This window comes from Phascolarctos cinereus, unplaced genomic scaffold (assembly GCF_003287225.1).
Source record: "Phascolarctos cinereus isolate Bilbo 61053 unplaced genomic scaffold, phaCin_HiC Scaffold_9;HRSCAF=440, whole genome shotgun sequence".
Lineage (NCBI taxonomy): Eukaryota > Metazoa > Chordata > Mammalia > Diprotodontia > Phascolarctidae > Phascolarctos > Phascolarctos cinereus.
In genome coordinates, this window is record NW_027556402.1 from 204,004,316 (window position 1) to 204,025,655 (window position 21,340).

The 21,340-nt window shown below is 38.9% G+C and overlaps 1 protein-coding gene across 1 annotated transcript in view; it reads right to left on the reverse strand.

The window, feature by feature from the left end:
• DNAAF9 (dynein axonemal assembly factor 9) overlaps window positions 1–21,340 on the reverse strand; it is a 173,456-nt gene that overhangs the window by 142,536 nt on the left and 9,580 nt on the right. The window contains 1 exon segment of the mRNA XM_021005399.2: window positions 9,987–10,066. Coding sequence (XP_020861058.1) covers window positions 9,987–10,066 — 80 coding nt within the window.

The window sequence follows — 21,340 nt, forward strand, 5'->3', positions numbered from 1 at the left end:
TTTATAAACTTAATGACATTATAAATTTGATCATTTATAAACTTGGTTATAAACTGATCAAAACTGAAATTATGAAAAGAACTTAGAATTAATTTTTTTTTCCCTTTGGAAAAGAAACAGAAAAGGTAGCTGTGTTAAGACAAATCACCCAAATGAGTCTAAACTAGTACTTCTGCTTTTAAAAAATGGAGGTCTTTATATCAGCAGAGAAGCTAAAATTATAATTTAGAAGGTATGTCATTTATACATATACTGTACACATACTATACATATTTTTGAAACAGATGATTGCCTAAGGACTGTGGCTCAAGTGTATGAAATAACCTATTCACAACATCTAGGCATGGAAAAAAATAAAAGTGAATTTAAAAAAAAGAACATCTAGGCAGTTCTGCACGAAACCTATGGAATATCAACAATCTCTCTCTGCAACAAAAGGAAATAAGAAAAAGCTTTTCCTGAGGATCAAAGGATTTAAAGGAGCATTGATTTAGAGTAAGAGTCTGCAGAAATCATCTAGTATAGTTGCCACATTTTATGGATTAGGAAATTGAGCCCAGAGTAGTTACAAAACAAAGTTATAAAAAAAAGGAAGTTATAAAACTTCCTTCGAGTTCCAGATTTTAATCCCACCTTCTACAAGAAGCCTTTGGTGAACCCCCTTCATGCTAGTGCCTTCTCTCTGTTGATTACCTCCAGTTTATCCTGCATATTTTTGTTCGTACATAGTTGTTTTCATATTGTTTTCCCCTTACGCTGTGAGCTCCCTGAAGGCAGGGGCTATTTTTTGTTTTTTTTATTAGCTTAGCAAAGTGCCCTACACATAGTAGGGAGTTATTAAATGCTTGCTGATTTGATTTTAGAAACCATCTTGTCCAACCCCCATATCTTACAGATGAGGAGTTAAGGCCAAGAGAGGTTAAGTGATTTGCCTCGTGTCATACAGCTGGCAGATGTTTCAGGCAGGATTCGAACCCAGGTACCCTTGGTTCCAACTCCAGAGCTCTACTCATCATACTATGCTGCCTTCTGAGGAAGTATTCTCTGCCGGTAATTACAGACAGTGCCTCTCTGGAGGTTTTCACAAATGCCTAAGAGGTTCAATGGTCCAAAATGGCTTGATGCTATCTAGAGGAAAAAGGATCTAAATGAATTCAGAAGATACCATCTGGTCCTAGAACTGCTTGGCCTTTGGTCTGAGACATCTTTGTCTCACAGATTATCTCCCTGAGCCAAGGTCGTAGTATCTCAGATTCCAGGAAGCAACATCAGAATATTACTGGCTTTCAGGCTTTAATATACTCATCGCTCTTCAATTATGAGATGAGGTCCCTTCTCTTCTCCTTTTCCTTTTTCCTCCCATTACTTTCCTCTGTCCCTCCAACTATTATCTTTGCTCAAAATAATCTCCACAGGGGGGAGCTAGGTGGCATAGTGGATAGAGCACCAGCCCTGAAGTCAGGAGGATCTGAGTTCAAATTCCGCCTCAGACCAAACACTTGATACTTACTAGCTGTGTGACCCTGGGCAAGTCACTTAACCCCAACTGCGTAAAAAGTAAAATAATAATAATAATAATAATAATAATGATAACGTCCACAAACACACACCTTTGTCAAAAGAACTACAAAGCTAAGGTCATAACATTTCTTAACTTCATTGACGGTTTAACATTTTGATCAATGGTGGCAGCTAGGTGGACATAACACTGTGTGACTCCAAGCAAATCACTTAACCGCATTTGCCTCACCAAAACAAAACCAAAAAAAAGCATTCTGATTAATGGAGAAACTATCTGACAATTTAATGAGAATTCTCTCTTTAATCATTTAAAGTTGTATGGTTTGCTATAAAGTGTTAAGGAACTGCCTACCAAACAAACCACCTATGTGAATGAAACCAACTTAAGTTAATTTTATATTCTATCATAAACAAGTCCTTTGTAATATTTGGATACTATCCAGTTAATATTCTGACAGATTTTAAATATCATATATTTTACAATAGACATAGTTCTGAATGTTTATTCAATTTGAAATGTATCATTTTTTAAAAGGAATAAATTCATAAATTCATGCAGGGCAGAATGGTTCTGGATCTGGAGTATTACTCTAAGGCCATGCTAGGCTTTGCAGCAAGGATATAAATTTGAGTTACAGACTGATGATTCTGTAATTCCCAGTTTAAACTAAAGAGTCCTGTCACAGACCCTGAAGACCCAGCCCAATACAGAAAACATAACTATAACATCTTTGATAAAGGTCAACCACATGCCACTTAAATATTTAAATAATGAAGAATTCATCGTTCTATGAGTCAGCGCCCAATCCATTATTGACCTGCTCCAATGACTAACTTTGAATCATTTAAAAGATGAACATCAAGAAAATCATTGGTCTGGACTTCTAAAAGGAAGAATATTCTAATTTTTCTAAGACAGACATTAGAGGTTTTCGACAATAAAAAGAAAATCACAAACTGTTCAATTAGAAGCAAAATGACGACTAGTCAAGTATGCTACCTTTACACATCAAGTCTGATATAAAGACTTCCCAATCTGTGACCATGCAATCTGCTTCTTAGTAATTTCTACATGTTCGTCCTAGTTCTGCCCTCTGGAGAAGTGGCATCAAATTCAAATGAAAAAGGATGTCTGTGGGCAGCATAGTGACTTAGAAAATAACAAATTAACATTATCTAGGTTGTATAAATTTTTTATTTATTTTGTTAAACATAAACTTCCCAATTACATTTTAATCTGGTCTAATACTTTGTGTGGAGTTTTGCAGACCCTTTGCAGAAAGTGAGTTTAATATCTCTACCATGGAGCATCAAAGAGCAAGGTTCTTTCCTTTTCTACATGACAGTCTTCATCTCTCTGAAGATAGATCTTGCCTCCCCTTAATCTTCTCTTCACTAGGATAAATCACATCAGTTTTTCCATCTATTCCTTAAAGGAAATAGTTTTCAGATTCCTCTTCATCTTGGTCACCCTCTTCTAGATACTGATACAGTAACCCCAAGTTACTGATATTCTTCAAATAGGGCATCCAGAATAGAACGTAGAATTTAGGTATACATGGGTATGTAAATGTAAAGCCTATATCGGATTGTGCGCCATCTTGGGGAGGGTGGGGGGGAGGAAGGGGGAGAAAAATTTTCAACTCAAAAGCATTTGGAAGTGATTGTTGATAAATCAAAATAAATTAAGAAAATTAAAAAAAAAAAGAGGGATCTGACTCATCCTGACTGGGTGTAAAAGGCAGAACCTAAAGGCAATATGTGTAAGTTCCATATCAATATAAAGAACCATTTCTTTGTAGTCAAGTCTTCAAAGAAGTGGCAAGACTTGCCCTAAAAAGGGAGGTAGTGATTTCCCCAACATTGGGGATTTCCAAGCAGAATCAGGATGACCACATAGCAGGGATTCCTTTTCAGGTATGGATCAAACAAGATGACCTCTGAAATCCATTCCAACTCTACAATTCCAAGTTTACACAAGTTCATTATGAACTTCTATGCAATTAAAGTCTTTTTCACACAAATTACTTTTATCAGGTTCCCTAATACAGTCCTCATCCATTTTCACTTGATTTTTTAAAAATCTAAATATATTAGTTTAACTTTTATCCTGGCTAAGTATTTTTAATATTTATGAATATTATTTTCCCCCAGAATCTTGATTTCAACACTGTTTTTAAAATTGACAAATTTTTTAAAAATAGACTACCATAAAGCATATTTTCCAAAAATGATTAAACAAAACAACAATAACTAATGACTATGATACAGAGCATGTAACTACAAACCACACAGAATTGACCATCCCACCCTAAGTTTCGCAGGAGGCAGAGCCTAGCACTATGTTCCAATTCAGGAACTACAGTTGAAGAGATGAGTAAATTTGAAAAACAACACTCACTAGCATAAAAATTATTACAAATCTGATTCTATGATAATTTCAAGCAGAGATTCAAGGGAAAAACGCATTTGCCATAAGGACTACATGAATATCTAGGATAAATGAAGAGAAAAAAGAAGAAATAAAAGCTCCTAAGGAAAGAAACGGAGCTAAGATGGAAATGTTTTGCATGACTATACATGTAAAATCTATATCAAATTACTTGCCTCCTCAAGGAGGGGGAAAGGAAGAAAGGGAGGAAGAGAATTTATAATTCAAAATTTTTAAAAATGAATGTTAAAAATTTTTGAGAAAAAATAAAATTAAAATGAAAGAAAAAAAAGAACTGGAAGGAGAATAAGTAGTTTAAAAGAGAAAATAGTAAACTTTTACTGAAGAAATGGTATCCCTGAAAACCAGAATAGACCAAACATATATCAATGGTCCATGAAACTGCAAGAAACATTAGAATAAACTCAAAAGATCAGGGGAAAAAAAGAAACTATAAGATAACTGATATAAAATACAACTTATCGGGAAACCAGGGCAAGGAGGGATAATTTAAGAATCATTGTACTTCTTCAAAAAATTAAAAAAAAAACATGGACAATACATTTCAAGAAATCATAAATGAAAACTACTCAGCTCTATTAGAATCAGAGGGCAAAGCAAACTGAAAGAAACTCCCAAGGGAAAATCCCAGGAATGTCATAGCAAAAATCCAGAGCTCCCACATCAAAGACAAAAAAATAATAATGCAATCATCCAAAAAGAAGCAGTTTATAGGGCAGCTAGGTGGTACAGTGAATAGAACATTGGCCCTGGAGTCAGAAGGACCTGAGTTCAAACCCAACCTCAGAACTTGACAAAAATGGTCATTGAGAACAATACCAACATCAGCATCCAAGGCAGAAGAGTGGCTATCACTGATAAAAGCATGAGACGCAATCTGGTCCTCTGTGTAGCCCAAGATGCCTTTGTGGGACTCTTGGATACTTGCTTCACCATTTTCTTGACATCATATTTGGTGGGTCAGATCCACAGTATGTATACTGAGTATAGGAACACAGAGGACCATACCTACTGAGCTTTACATTCAGCTTAGGGATGATCTTGTCCATAACCTTGGTAGCACCAGTGGAAACAGAGATGATGTTTTGGGCAGCACCACACCCGTCATACCATAACTTGCCAGAGGCACCAACTGTGGGGCCATCTCCAGTCATCCTGATTTATATCTGGCCACTGGACCCAGATGGCTCTGGAGGAGAACGTGAGGCTGGTGACTTTGTACAGTCCTGCCTCACTTAAATCCAATTCACTTGCAAGTTATGGCATCACCTTCCTGATGTCATGGTCCTCTTCGAAAGCAAAAGACAAACAACCTGTGAGTAGTATGAGCTGCCTCCCTAGGGACCTGACTGGCCAGTTCCAGTTGGACAATAAAGCTACTCCCTTCCCTCCTTTTTCCTTTCCTCCTTTCCTCTTCTTTTTCCTTTCCTCCTTCCTCTCCCTCTGCCCACACAGAGTATCATACCCTTACTAGCAGGTGCTCTGCCCCAAGGAATGTAAATTTTAATCTCTTAAAACTCACAAGATATCTTGGGGTTTACAGGCTAGATTTCTTTCTTAAGGACCATGCCTTAAACTCAATTAATTCACTCTGGCTCTCACTGATTGGCCAACAATAACTCCCAGCCCAAGCCCACTTAGTAGTCATTATTTAGGCCCTGATTGGCTCAGAATAAATGTAAAAACAATTGTTTCTATTTTGGCAAACCCTAAGGATCTTCCCCTCCCAGACTGATTTTTTTTAACTAGGTAAGAGCCAATTCTTTGTCTTATTTCTTACCTAGCCTTAATCATTGAACGGCTGTTGCCTCAGTCAAACTGAGATGTGTTAAAGACCTTGGCCAAGGTCTCCCACTGCATTCAGGGCCATTCCCAATTGTCCTGATCTATATCTTGCCATTGGACCCAGATGGCTCTGGAGGAGAAAGTGAGGCTGGTGATTCTGCACAGCCCTCCCTCACTTAAATCCAATTCACTTGCAAGTCACCTTCTTGTTGCCATGGTTGTCTTCCAGAACAAAGGACAAACAACAGCAAACAACCTGTGAGAAGCACCATCTACAATCTTCTGGGTAGGAGTAATGATACAGATCATAATCATGAGTCCTTCTCCCAAGCTGTCATGGATGACCTTGCCAAAGAGTTGGTAGTTCAGGAGGCAATTGACAATTGACAATCTTGGGTGATTTCAATTAACATTCTTCAGAGACTCAAAGCCACACAACACCAAACAATTATTGTTCAGCCTATGATAGAGGCTGGAACACATGGAAAAACAGCCTAATGTAAGGATGCTGAAAATGGCCTTCCATGAAATAGCTGTGGCCCCACAACTGTTCCTCAGGTCAGCTGGTTTCATGAATTTTTGTTTTAGAAACACAAGGAGTGATTGGAAACTCAATACTTCCATTGTCCATTTACATGCTTTTCTTTGTCTTCCCTAAACCTGAAGAAACAGAAAAGGTCATGAAGCAAGATCTGTTTGACTTCCACTTAGCACAAGCCATAGGTGCAGCTCTTACACTGACTTAACGGGAAACGATCCAGCTCTTCCCTTCTCATTGCCAGAACCAGCACTTGGCTTCCCCCAGCTCCCCAGACATAGATTGGTATTGTTTGATGGTTACACAAGCATTTAAACATGCTTCCATGATTTATCCTGCCTACATAAGTTTCATGGAGCTACTGCTACTGTCTCCCTGGGAAGAATGACTTTTGAAGACAAGCAACCAGATGGTGCTAACTGAATAGGACAGTGTCATTGGTTTTCAGAGGTAGAAGACAAATGTGAGGAAACAATGGGAGAGGGAAGAAAGTATGAAATCAAGAGGAGAGAGAAAAGATGGAAGGTACTATCAGCAAGTGAATTAGCACAGTTCTATCCTCTGGCCATGAACACTGAGTGTGTAGAGCTTCATTCCTATTCAAATCACACATCATTAATTCAGTCCATGTTCATCTTTATACTCCTGCAATTATAACACTGCAATGGACACAGATGGCTCTGCATTACAAACAAATCCATGACTTTGTAAACCAACTTGCAATGCCTTCTGGGGAAAAAGGAGACAGAAGGAAAGAATAACAATCTAGAGAGAATACAAGCAAAAACTCCTCCAAATGCACTTTTAGCTAAGTGCCGCTACCAACTAAAATCTTTCACTGCTGAATTTATAAAGAGAACTTACATTTTAAAAGTCAATCAGGAGGAAAGACACCAACATTTTCTCTGAGGATGAGCGAATTTCTCTATAATTTACAGCAAGAAACACTAACTCCCTAGAAATGAAATAAATCACACTACTTGACGCACATACAACTGGGGAAATACACATCAGTTAGAACATAGAACTAAGTTATAAAATTTGTGATTAATAAGCACCATTTACTTGGTACATAAAACATATGGACAGCTATATAATTAGCCATTTATTTCCATTTCAAATGCCTGAAATGAACAAACCACCAATATAGATAATAGGTACTTTCCAAAAGGAAGCCCTAAATAACCCAACCAGCTTCCCAACAATAGTTAAACCTTCAGGACCGGAGAAAGGAGTGTCAAGTTGATCACAGTCATTGTAAAACAAAGACAAAGAAGAACTGCTTTGGGGTAACATCACATTTTTATATTAAGAATGCACAATCTATCTTTTCTCTTTCTCCATATACTTCAATACTTTGGGTGAAGGAAGAAATAAGACAAAGACAGAGTTTTCAAGTGACCATACTTCATATAGCATCTTCAAACAGTAGAGTAATTATCCAATGGAAAAATCCCTTTTCCTGAACTGCACTTTCCCTTCTTTTCCCATGCTGTCCAAATAAACTATATAATGCCTTCATGTGGTTTTAAGCACTTGTGATATTATGGAAGTCTTTAATAAACCTGATAGGAAGTCTTTAATAAACCTGATACACCTTAACTCAAGGCCAAGGCTCCTGTCTATACTTTTCAACTCTGCTTCCTATTACTCTTCCCACAGTTGATTCAATCTATATGACACTCTCTGATCATTACTGTGAGGCTGTATCAAGTCTTACAAGAAATCATACACACAACGTGGATGTTGGCTCTATATTTGTGTGTGTGTGTGTCTGTCTGTCTTTCTATCTGTCTGTCTGTGTTTGGTGGGGTAGGAAGGGGGGAAAAGGGGAAATACTAATCCAGACAAATGTTTCCTGGTTAGATTAGAACAAAAAAGTAAAAAAAAAAACTTTCCCCCTGAATCACTAGTCAAAAACATTATGTGCAAAATTTCAAAAGCAATTATAAGCTGAGTTTTCAACCAATGCTGAACAAAAACCTGGTCAACATATTAACTCACTTCTAGACTCCTAAAATTATTTATTTGGGAGTTTTTAAAGGAGTACAGACATTAAACTACTGAATGTGAGTCTTTCATTTGAAAATGGGAGAAATATTTCACTACCAGTCTTCATCCTACTCAACATCTCTGCTGCTTTTAACATTCTTGCTTACTTCCCACTCCTGCTTAATAATCTCTCCTCCTTCGGTTTCTGTGACACTGTTCTTTCCTGGTTCTCCCACACCTCATTTTGCTAAATTACTGTCTATCCCTTATCCCCTGGGCTTGGGTATATGCCAAGCCTCCATCCCAGGACTTCTTCTCTCCCTTCTCCACACTCTCTACCTTGGGGGCCTAATCCACTCCCTTGGGTTAAATTATTATTTCTACACAGATGTCTTCTAGCCTAGTATTATCTCTACACAGCCTATACATTATCATGTACACAGACTAATTTTTTTCCCTAAACACCAGTTTTGCACTGCCACCTTATCTGCCTGCTAAGCATCTCCAACTCCCATTGCTGAGTGTCTAGAACTTGACAAGTACAAAACCAAACTCATCATCTTATCCTCTAAACTTACCCCTTCCCTGAACTTCTTTTCTTACTAAGACCCCATATGGTCCCTGAAATCCAGGTTTATAACCTGGGAATCACCCTTGGCTTCCTCCGACTCCACTCAATTTTCAAGTCCTGAACACTTTAACTCCATAATATCTGTTCAACTCATCCCTTTGTCTTCACGCACACGGCCACTGCCCTCAGTTCATGCCCTCATTGCCTCTTGCCTCAACTATTGGCCAATCTCTAGGTTTCTCTTCTTTGTAATCTAGCTTCCACACTGCTGCTTAAATAATTAAGGCACACTTAATTATATATGTATATAAACATACATACATATACATATACACACATATATGTATACACAAATAATTAAGGTCACTTCATTCACTTGCTCAAAAGTCCTCAATGGTTCCCCATTGTTTTAAGGCTAAAATATCAACTCCTCAGCCTGACAAGTTTGATGTCTCCACAACAGAGTTCCAATTTACTTTTCCAGTCTTATTTCTCATTACTCCATTTTACATGTACACATTCCATGTAAGATAGACATGTGTTCTTTGAATTTGGCATTCCATCTCAGACATCCATGTCTCTAAATGTATTCCTTGCTCATCTCCACCTCTCAGAGTCCTTATCTTCTTTCAAAATAAGGCACAACTCTGATGCTGCCACTTCCTCTGAAACCTTCCCTGAATTCTATACATCCCCAAGTTATTATGCAGTCTCCTTGCCCAAATCACTTTCTATTTTCCTTATATGTGTGTGTATATGTGTATGTATGTATGCATACACATACATACATATAATAACAACAATACATATACACATCTATATTTAGATAGATAGGTAGATAATGTTGACTTCCCTACATAAAGTAGGCTCCTTGACAGCAGGCACTATCTTGTTTTGTGTTTTGTATAATATCTTATACATAGTAGGTGCTTTAATTAAAATGGAATTGAGTCACCAGATCACTTTAAACTCCTCTCAGATTCTTGGGAGAGTCAGAGAGCAAAAGGGATAGAGAGAACACTTTAACCTACCATCTCACACACAGCAACATACTTTCTAACAAACAGAAAAAAAACGAAGATGCTTCCACCCCTTTTGCTTTTTGATTTAATCTTAGAAGTACTAACCTAAAATGCATAGAATGCCATCAGGCTGAGACTTGCTGCTTTGGGTCAGGATGCTTTGAATTTGACGAAGTCGGCTGCAACTACAAAAAAAGAAGAAAAAACACTCAATGATAGTGGACCACACAATGAGGATGATGATGCGTATTCAGGTCCTGACTCAAATAATTTCAGACACTGCACTTTAAAAAAGGATACAAAGCCACTGCAAAATACAGAAAAATGAAAGATTCTAAAAGGGATAAAATATAGGTTCAATACATAAAAACATGACTTAATTATTATTTTTATTACTATAAAGAAAGTTAAGCGGTATTAGGTTTGCCCAGTGTGATAATTGTGATTTAAAAAAACATACATTGTTTCATGTTTTAGTATAAGTAACAAGACTCCAATATAAAGTCACTTAGGCTAAGTGGTCCTAATGACCACAAACTACATACTATGACAGACAAGCCTGTACTTTTCCATTGTCTTGACTCATTCTGACCCTGACTGAAGCTCTTGATTAGAGGAGGTTACCAGCCACTATAGCGGTTGCACGCTGACACTCATTTACCAATACACCCATTTATCCAATTGCCAATCTGAATACTCATCCAATTTCTGGTCCCAATTAGGAAACTCATCCACCCAAATATAATATCAATAAGTGACCTGAGTAATCTCCCTACCACATCTGGGTCAGATTAGGAATGATCCTTCCTGTATCTGACATCAACTACTTATTCTCAATCAAGCCCATACTAAAAGTACAAAACTTCCTTGCTTTGGTCCCACTCTAAGCATGTACTCCCACCATCTGCCTCATGTAAATGACCCTGGCTTTTTGTGGCCAAATCTCTGTGTTACCATATAGTACGTGTGTGCATTGTAGTTTTTGCCTGCTTGCTGTACTGCATGGTAATAAAGCTCATGCTTGTACTAGTTTCCTGAGGACCAATTCTCTAGAACTAAATCCTAGAACTAGGATTTTGGGTCTAACCTGGGCCTTGAGGCAAAATAAAGTACCTACAAATGAGAAGAACAGGTTAAAAGCAGTGTGTTGGTTGGTACTGATGAAAGAAATGCAGAAAGAAGTACTGATAAAAATACTTTTTAAAATATACACAAGTGCTACGAGAAGTGAGGAATACAGAAAAGTATAGGAAGAACTGTATGAATTGATGCAAAGTGAAATTAGTAGACTGTGAAAAAATAAAATAGAAAATGACTATGACAATCTAAGGGGAAAGAACAACAATAACAAAACAACTGAAACTAAATGCTGCAAGATTATACCGACCAAACTTGGCCCCAAAGAAGATACATGAGAAGATGTTGATGATTACAGATGTGGAACACTGCATAGGTCAGGCTTTTTTAATATGTTGGTTAGTTCTGCTAAGTTTTTCTTATAAAGGATGGCTCTCTGGAAGAGGGAACAGGATATAATAGGGAGTGTAGGTTATAGAAAAAGCTATTAATAAAGATTACTTTTTAAAGTATACAGAAGAAAAGAAAAAGATATTCTGAAGGAACACAAATGGAAATTTTATTACTATCATGTTAAACTTAATCCTTTTGTTAAAAAACAAACTGTATATAAAACAAGTTCATAGTTATATGCAATCTTATTTTTAGTATAGTCAAAGGTTGTTTGTTGGCTATTAAATTCATAATAAAAAAGAAAATTAAATTTAAAAAGGGGTTAAGTGAGGTCTTGGCTATGTTTAGTAAAAAGCAATGATGGGGGGAAAAAGCAATGATGTATTGCCATTTCCACTAAGAATCACTTTTTACTTTATGTCTCCCATCTCAATGTTTCAGTGAGCGTGATTCTATGTATCTAGTCTTTTAAGATAAATTTTGACTAAGATCTTCCGTTTTATATCACCTGTATTATCTTGAAACTGACTGAAAGTCTTTAGAATCTAGGAACAAAATTTTTCTTGATTTTTTTCCTGAAATAAGGGGAAAGACCGATGGATAAATGGTCAAACGATAAGAACAAAGAGTTCTCAAAAGAAGAATTACAATTAACGACATGAAAAAAAACTACTCCAAATCACTAACAATAAATGAAAATCAAAATAACTTTGGGATTTCACTTCATACTACAAAGATGTAAATAGACATTTCTGGAGCGTCTGTAGAAAAACAGGCACAACGATACACTGTTGTTAGAGCTGTAAATTTGGTGTATCCAAAAAGTGACTAAAACGTCCACATTCTTTTACCCAAATATCCCACTGTTGGGGGCCAAGTTGTGAAAGGCTTTATATTCAGTTAGTCAATATGTATTTATAAGCATTTATTAGGTGCCTACTATGTTAGCAGGTCCCCACCCTGCATTACAAAGAGAGGCCTTTAAAGAGTTCATATTTTATATGGCAATAGAGAAGAACTAATATTTAAAAGCTTAAATAGCATAACTACTCGAGGAATAAGCAGCTACTACTGACTTTTTCCTTTCTCAAAAATAGTAATTATCCTCAAACCTATTCTTTTAAACCTAGCTAACTACAAGCTTGAATCATCTATTTTTCCCCTGGAGTGTGTGTGTGTGTGTGTGTGTGTGTGTGTGTATAAATATGTAATTTAAACATCTGGTATCCAATTAGATAAAATTTCTCAGGTGGAATGATGGTTTCATCAATTTGCACCAATGAAATTTTCATATACCCAGCCCAAGATTTCCTTTCTAATTCTATTTAATTACACCGAAAAATCAAATTTTCTATCAAAATAGTTAAGGGAAAGGTTATCATTGTCCCATTTACCCACAAGTAATAAAACCTGAAGCAAGTCTGTCACTTGGAAGAGAAAGAAACGGCCCCAGCCTCTTGTTCAGAAGACTTAAGTGGAAAAAAAAATCATAAAAACTGTTCATTTGTCCACCAAAATCTCGTAAACTCACCTAAGAGAAGATTCTGATTGCTGCAGCATCCTTAACACAAAGCAAAACTACCAAAAAACAGGTGCAGCAAAATGCACTGGAGATGGCCGAGTTGAAGAATACAAACTATTTCAGCCTTTTTGGGCAGCACATCCCAGTCAAGGAACTTGGCTTGTAGGCGTCTGCCTCTAACTGCATCTCCCAGAGGGAAGGATAAGATGAAAGAGGCAAGAGAGAAGATAAAGAACCCTAGGGAGCAGACGTTTCTTCTTTTGAAATCAACAATGCCTTCTTTAGGTTTTCCCAAATCTCTAATGTATAAATACTGATTCAGCAAGCCTTGCTGTGCTTGCCATATTTGAGCAAGTTAAGTACTCAGCAGCAGCCCGGAGTGTCTTGGCTGACAGGACTAGGAGGAGGAGGGGAAGGGGAAGAGATATGGACCGTTAGCTTGTAAACTTTTAGGTTTCACTGAAAAGCCATGTGACCAAAGTCTAAAGGATCACGTGCTCAAGGAACTGGCTTCCTTTCCTACCAGCAATGTGGTAGGAAATCAGAGATATGGAGAAGGCAAATAGCAAACAGTGAATCTCCTTTCCTGCTCTCTCTCAGATGAATTCATAGGAAGCCCCAGAACTTCAGGAAATATTTCTAGCGGCAGGGACTGCCTCCTTCTGGAGCAAGGCCTTGAGCTATTTGGAATCTCCCTCTCCCTTGTCAGACAAAGGAAGCTAACGTCATTTCTTGGCAAAAGCCTTTTCCTATGCTTCTCTTCCATCTGCTCAAGTTCAAAATTATACTTGAGCAGAGCCCACTGCTTAACTTGCCATTTGAGCTGGTTAAAATGGCAACAAGGGGCTTACTTACTCTAGCCAGAGCCCCAGCAGTCCTGGTAACAAGTGACAAAGTAGTTGTGAAAAAAGGACTTTGTGAACCTGAATGCACTTGAGAAATCTGACATAATACTAATTCTAATAGACTGGCATCTTCATGAAATCTTCATGAAACAAGCAAAACCAAGCTCCTTTCTCCAGTTTTCCTAACAATTTTGGAACCTTTACTTACCGTAAAGGCACTTTTCTAAATAATCTGGGACTCTCTCTTGGTCGAGCTGAGTTACCTCCTCCCAACGCGAGACTTTCTTCCCTTCGTATTTCTGGCATATATTCTCCTATGTAGATTTTCTCTGACTTCTGTTTGTTATCAATTTAGATTACTGGTTTTACTTGCTAAAGATAAGTTTGAAAACAAACAGATGGACTGATAGACAGACAGATTAGGTGCATAGATGGATACATAAAACTCTAAGATTTACCAAGGGTTTTTCTCACCATATCCCAGTCAAGTGGATAGGTTAGTATTCTTGTCCCTACTTTGTAAACGAGAAAAGCAAGACTGGGGGATCAAAGTTGGGTCTTGATTCCTGCTGCTTACTGCACCTCGCTGCCTCCCTGTGTGCTTATCTGGGCACAAGAATGCTCAGAAAGAGAACTCAGAGTTTCCTCATCCCTCAAATGAGGAGAGGGTGACATTAGCTGGCCTCTAAGGTGCCCTCAACTCTTAATCTGTGATCCAATAAACATAAGACAAGGACCCTAAACAAAAGTAACTATGATTCGTATCCGTCCACTCTGGTCAGAAGGCAAAAAAAGTATTAAAGAGGAGCTATATTCCTTCCCCCATATTGTGTGAGATACTCTCCTTTTTTAAAGGATCCTTACTAGGTTCTCCGGCAGTGAGTTTCAAGGCCTATAGCTAGCGTGGGGAGTGGAGGGCTGGTGCAGGTGGGGGTCAGGAAAGCCCTTGTCCTTGTGGGTATCTGATGCTACTGCACAAACTGATACCCACTCACTCACTAGGTCATCAATAAATGCCTGCTAGCTGGCTGTCAGCTGCCAAGAAAAACACAAGAACCTTTGTAATTTGGTGAAAAGAAAGCTACAGCCCATAAGGAGAGCACAACATAGCCAAGCCCTCAGGAATCGATGCCCATGGACAAGGACCAACAAGGCAGTCAATTGTGAAGGGCACTGGTGCTCAGATCAGACAACAAGGAGTGGTCTCCTCTCGCAAAGGCTCCCAAAAGTCCAAACTCCTTGTGGGTACCAGCCTCCACCACCTTCTACACAAGTGTTACAGGCAGATAAGGAGGTTAAGTTTCAGATCTATGCTGGAAAGTTACTTAGGAGCTAAGTCTTTTCAGAGCTTTGGTAGTTGGACATCCAAAACTCATAGAGAACTGAAACAGATTTGTAAACTGTGAGTCATTCCCAAAAAAGATAAAAGGTCAAAGAAGATGAACAGTTTCTAAAAGACGAAATACAAACTGTCAAGCACCATAATGAAAAAAAAATGCCCCAAATCACTAGGCATCTGGTGGCAAAGATGGTAAAACATGAAAATAGGAAATGTTGGATGAAGGGGATGTGGAAAGGCAGGCACACTAATATACTGTTGGTGAAGCTACGTATTGGGGGGGGGGGATACATTTAAGATGGCACATTTCCCTGGGAGAATACTTCTCTTTCTTCTTATCACTCCCCTACTCTCTGGCCTGGTGTAGTGTAGACATGGATTTCAATCCATGAAAACCTGCAGCTCTGCCACTAATTCATTATGTAACCAAGAACGATTCATTTCCCCATCTCTGAACCTCAGCTTTCTCATCTGTAAAAAAATCAATCAATATTTACTAAGTGCTGGGGCAGCTAGGTGGCGCAGTAGATAGAGCACCAGCCCTGGATTCAGGAGGACCTGAGTTCAAATACGGCCTCAGACACATAACACTTACTAGATGTGTTACCCTGGGCAAGTCACTTAACCCCACTGCCTAGCCCCCCCCCAAAAATTTACTCAGTGCCTACTATGTGTCAAGCACTGTGCTAAGCACTGGGATACAGAAGAAGTCAAAGACTATCCCTACCTCAAGGAGCTCACAAACCAATGGAGGAGACAACATGTAAACAAATATATACAAACTATATACAGGATAAATAGGAAAGCTATATACAACCCAAAGAGTCAAGGGAGGTCTTCAGTGGCAGTCACAGTGGTCTGCCCCTTTCCTTTACCAGCTGGTCAACACTTTTATCAACTGGATATAGACGAAGACTTTCCACTTTAAAGTCTTCTTTTCATAATGGGTATAGTGAGGCAAAAATATTTTTTTCATTTTTATTTCTTGATTCAAATTGACAATAAATGACAAAGTGAAAAAAAATTAAAATGTGCCTGTTTGAACAGTAATTGTTGCATGGGCAGTTGTGAATGAAGTAAGCATTTCAAAAAGGACAGGAAGAATAGAGATGACTGTTGGGAAGTTTCTAGGTTGCGCAGGTTGCTAAGAGCCAAAGAGCATAAGGTCAGAAATGCAATCAGAACTTTTTTTTTTAAACAAGTAACAAAAGTGGCAGAAAAACTCCAGCAAAATCAGCTTCAACTGGTGCTTTATTGGGCTGGCTGACTTTACAGGGCAACAAAGGGGAGACAGGAACCTAAAGTTGCCAGGGAGTTTCAAGGATGAGAGCCATTCACCCCCAAAGCCTTGGATTCCTCTTGGCTCAGCTGAATGCTTTAGAAGGGGCCAAGACTCTCATTGACATGGATCCTTTCTCAGCTGGTGAAGAGGAATGCTCCCAAGGCACCTCTGGTACAGATCAGCAGGCCTACCCAGGTCTAATCACTGTGAATCATGATTGGCCCGGCTTTTCTGTAAATGGTCCAGAGAGGATCCAACAATTCAACTCCATTCATCAAGTATTTATTAAGTATCTACTACTTGCAAGGCACTGTGTTAGGTACTTGGATAATAAGGAAGAGTAAAAAATGAAGACAGTCCCTCCCCTCAAGAAGCTTACACTCCACCACTGTAAGGATACAACATTTCCCGAGATAGATGCAAGATAATTTTAGAAAGGAGAAAGCACTAATAAGTAGGGGGAATCAGGAAAGGTTTCGCAAAGGAAGAGGTACTGAATTGAGCCTTGAAGGAAGCTAAGGATTCTAAGTGGTGGAAGGAGGAAAATACATTTTATGCATGGGGGCACAGCCTGTACAAAGTTATGGAAGTGGGAAATGGAAGGCTGAGTTTGGGAAACGGCACATTGGCCAGTCTGACTGAAGTACAGAGCACACTAAGTAAAATTATATAAAGGTTATATAAAGGCAACTCTGAAAAGGAGGGAGGGTGTCACGTAGTAAAGGACTTGAAATTCCTTTAAAAATGCAAACTATACCCAACGAACGTTTTCAAATTTTGATATAAAATTCTCTTTTTATGTTCTACTATGCACACGGAAATGCCTATTTTATTTAATTACTTAAGTTCAGAATTTTAAAAAAGTAAACTTTAAAAAAATTACAAGGGAAGGCTCATTGGTGGTAGGGATGGGGACAGTATATCTGGAAATGGGTGTGCTGTAAATACAAAAGGCATTTTGGTGGTCATCTGCATAGAGATGATAAACAAATGCATAGGAGCTGAGATCACCAAGAGAATGTGGAGAGAGGACCAGACAAGCCAAAACAAGAAGAAGGCCCAGGGCAGAGCCTTGGAGAGCACCTGTGCTTAGAGGGCAGGACATAGATGATCCAGCAAAGGAACTAGAAAAGGGGTGGTCAGATAGGTAGGAAGAAAACCAGGAAAGAGCTGGAGCTACAGAAGGAGAGAACAGTCAGAAGGAGGGGGCTAGTTCTACTATATCAAAAGCTGCAAACAAGTCAAGAAATATAAAGATTGAAAAAGGCATTCAGATTTAACAAATAAAAGACCATTGGTAAACTTGGAGAAAGCAGCTCCATTTTAGTGGTGGAGTTGGAAGCAAGACTGCAAGAGACTGAGAAATGAACAGGATGTGAGAAAGTAGAATCAAGGAGAGTAGCTGGATTTTTCTAAGAGTTTGGTTGTAAAAAGGAGGAAAGACACAGGATGGTAGTTTTAGAAACAAGTACAAAAGTGGCAGAAATCCCATCCCTCCCCCCCTCCCCCAGCAAAACCAGTTTCAACTAGTGCTTCATTGGGTTGGCTGATTTTATTATGAATCCAAAATTGCCAGGAAGTTTCAAGAATGAGAGCCATTCACTCTAAAGCCTTGGAAGGAGAAGAACTACAGGGTCAGGGGAAGGATCAGGAATGCCTGGGCAGGTTTTTAGGCAGCAGGAAAGGATGCAGTAGATAAAGAGGGAGAAAAGTAGACTGATCAAAGGGTTAAACTCCTAGAAGAGCTAGAATGAGACCAAGGGCACAAGTACTAGCCTTGGCAAGAAAGATCCCATCTTCAGAGAGTGATTGAAGGAGAGAATGGGGGGGGGGAGAAGAGGGAGCTCATGGCACATGGCCTCTATTTTCTTGGGAAAGTAGAAGACGTGCTCTGCTGAGAGCAAGGAGAAAGGAGTAGTAGAGGAAGATTAAGGAGAGAAGAAAAGGTTTAGAACAACTGATATGGGGGTCGGGATAGAAAGGCAATCACGGAAGACTAAAAGGACTGCATGCTACATGGAGGTCCCAGGTGAAATTAGGTGACAAATTTGTATTGGATTCAGGAAGCGTGGCTGTGAGACTTTCTCCAGCAGTGGTCAGAAGCATATGAGAAAGAGAGTATTTAATGAAGTGATGACATTTTGACCTGGCCTTGAAAAACGGGTAGGATGGCAAGACGAGGTAGACAGATATAAGGAACAGCTTGAGCAGAGGCACAGCGCTGGGCAAAAAAGCTGACAAAACAGGTGCAAGGCAGGACTGGGCAATGTACAATGGTACATTAAGGTATTGGCATGTGAGAAAACTCAGGAACCAGAGTAGGGAAGCAAGGCAGAGTAGCTGGGAAAATATCATCGAGACAGAAACAGAACAGATACTGCTGTCAGGGTATAATACAGAACACACTGAGGGGAAGAAAAGAAGAAGAAGGAGTTCAGAAAACAACATTTAGCTGGCACAAAAGTGTGAGATAGCAGCTGTGGGGAGGGTTGTCAGGCCATCCACTGGAGCGCTCTCTCTGCCAAAAGCAGAACATCTACTAATTTCTTGACTTGTCTAAATAATAATTTCATCTTTTGAAAGGAGGAGGAAGCAATAAGGTATACTTTTATCTTGGATCTGATTTTTACCAACAGAAAAGTGTAGGAGGTAGGGGTGAGAAATGAGTGGGAAATGAGATTGGGGGTCAATAAGAGGAGAAAAGAAAGAGGAGACAAAACCTAGGACAGCAGTGGGGGGTCCAGCTGATGTTATATATGCACCATACATTTGCACCCAGTGAAATCTGCTCTTCACCACTTAGCCCATGCAGCCCAGTCTATCTGGGCCTCCTTCCAAACTGAATCTCAGGAGGCTGAAATTGTCCTTGTTTGTAAAAGTCATACACTCGAAATTAACTGAATGCAATCAGTCAATCTTGTGAGGAAAATGTCCTTCAAAAGTCCCGTTTCTCAGGCAACATATATGCTGTGATAAATATACTACTTGAAATAAATTATCTATATTCGCCTTCAACAATTTTAAATAGATGAAGGTCAAATCCTTTCCTGGGAAAAACTGAAATATAGTGTAACCTTGGTTTATGCAAAAGAAAGGCTATGAAAAGTTGGATGTAAATCAAATTTTTACTAGGAATCAAATAAATCATTTTTTAATAATCTACAGGAACTTGCTATTTAAAGGAGATCAACTCCTTCAAAGAAGGAAGTGAACCCATTTTGTTAAGCTAGGAATTACCAAACTGTGCAATTTTATATTTGGGTTTTGCACATTAGATTTTTTTAAATGGGCTGATCTAAACAAAAAGGGTAACAACTCCTTCACTACTGATTTAGGAGAAGCAATCAATTCATCAATACAACATTTATCAAGCACTTATTATGTGCCAGGCACAGCCCTAAGCACTGGGGTTACAAGGAAAGGCAAAAAAACCAAACAAACCCCAGAGTCTTTGCTGTTAAGGAATTTACACACACTAATGGGGTAGACACCAAGTAAATCAGTAGCAGAGAGGCAGTGGTAGAGTAGATACTAACTGGTGAAGTCCCATTACCTCTCAATGCCCCAAGAAACATGAAGTCTCTCCAGAGGCAGAGAAGGTATGGATGTGTACTGGCACAGAGTTTCTCACTAGGGACTCCCCTTCACTGATGAAATCATAGGTTGGGTTTAAAACAAAAGGCCCTGGGGGCAGCTAGGTGTAGCAGTAGATACAGCACAGGCCCTGGAGTCAGGAGAACCTGAGTTCAAATCCAGTCTCAGCCACTTGACACTTACTAGCTGTATGACCCTGGGCAAGTCACTTAACCTTAACTACCTCAAAAAATAAAATAAAATAAAAAGCCTCAAAACTAATGGATATGCACAAGATATAGACAGAGCAAACCATCAAGGGAAAAGCACACTGGTCTGGTTTGCAGACTATCCCCTTCCCTCATAAAAAGTCAGAATAACATCTTCCTTTCTCAAATCCTGAGGTACTATTACTGTTTTCCATGATATTACTGAGAGTGGCTCAGTCATCACCTCTGCTGGTTCTTTCAGAACCCAAGGATGGGCTTCATCTGGACCAGGTGACTTGAACTCATCAAGGGTGGCTCATATTCGTATCTTACTTATCTTGAGAATCAACTCCCTCTTAACCGTTTTTGTTTGATCATTTCCAATAGAAAGCTCATTCTCCTTAGCAAAGACAACCAGAAACAAAATCAGAATGAAATACCTCTGCTGCCTTCCTGTCTACCCTAAGCAAAGGTCCTATTCCTTCTTAGATTCTTTTTCTCCCAGTGTAGCTTTAAAAACAAACAGAAACAAACCAACTCATCTTTTTGTTGTCCTTATAGCTTCTCTCACCACCTCTAATACGGCCCATGCCACCCCCTCACATCCATACTCTGTTACTTGGCTGTACTTCTAAACCTTCTGTACCTTGCCTTTTAAAATCTAAGTTATTAGGTGGCTTTCCAGCATATGCGCATTGGTCTTTTCAAACAAACCACTGGAACTGTTTCCCTTTGGGCCTTAAACATCTTCTACTTGAGCATTTTCCATTCTCATTACCTTTGTACCATTTTGGCTTGTGGGAGCCTACTTATATTTCCTCTAATTACAAGAAAAATGATGGTGCACTTGACCAAAATAGGGAAACTGAGGAGACAGGTATATTTAGCACGAAAAGACAATGAGTTCTGTTTCAAACATGCTGAGTTTGAGATGATATTGGAACACCCAGTTCAACATTTTGGAAAGTTAGAGATGTAGGACTGGAGGTAAGGGAGCAGGATTGGATATATGGATTTGGCAGTCATCTGATTAGAGATGATCACTGAATACCCAGGAGCTGAGGAGATCACTGAGTAAAAAGGAAAGGACCTAGGAAAGAACCCTGGGATACACCCATACATAGGAGGCAGTACAAGGACGGTGACCATGCAAAGAAGTCTGAAAAAAATCAGGTAAGATATGAAGAAAACTATGACAAAGTAATGTCCTGTCAAAGGA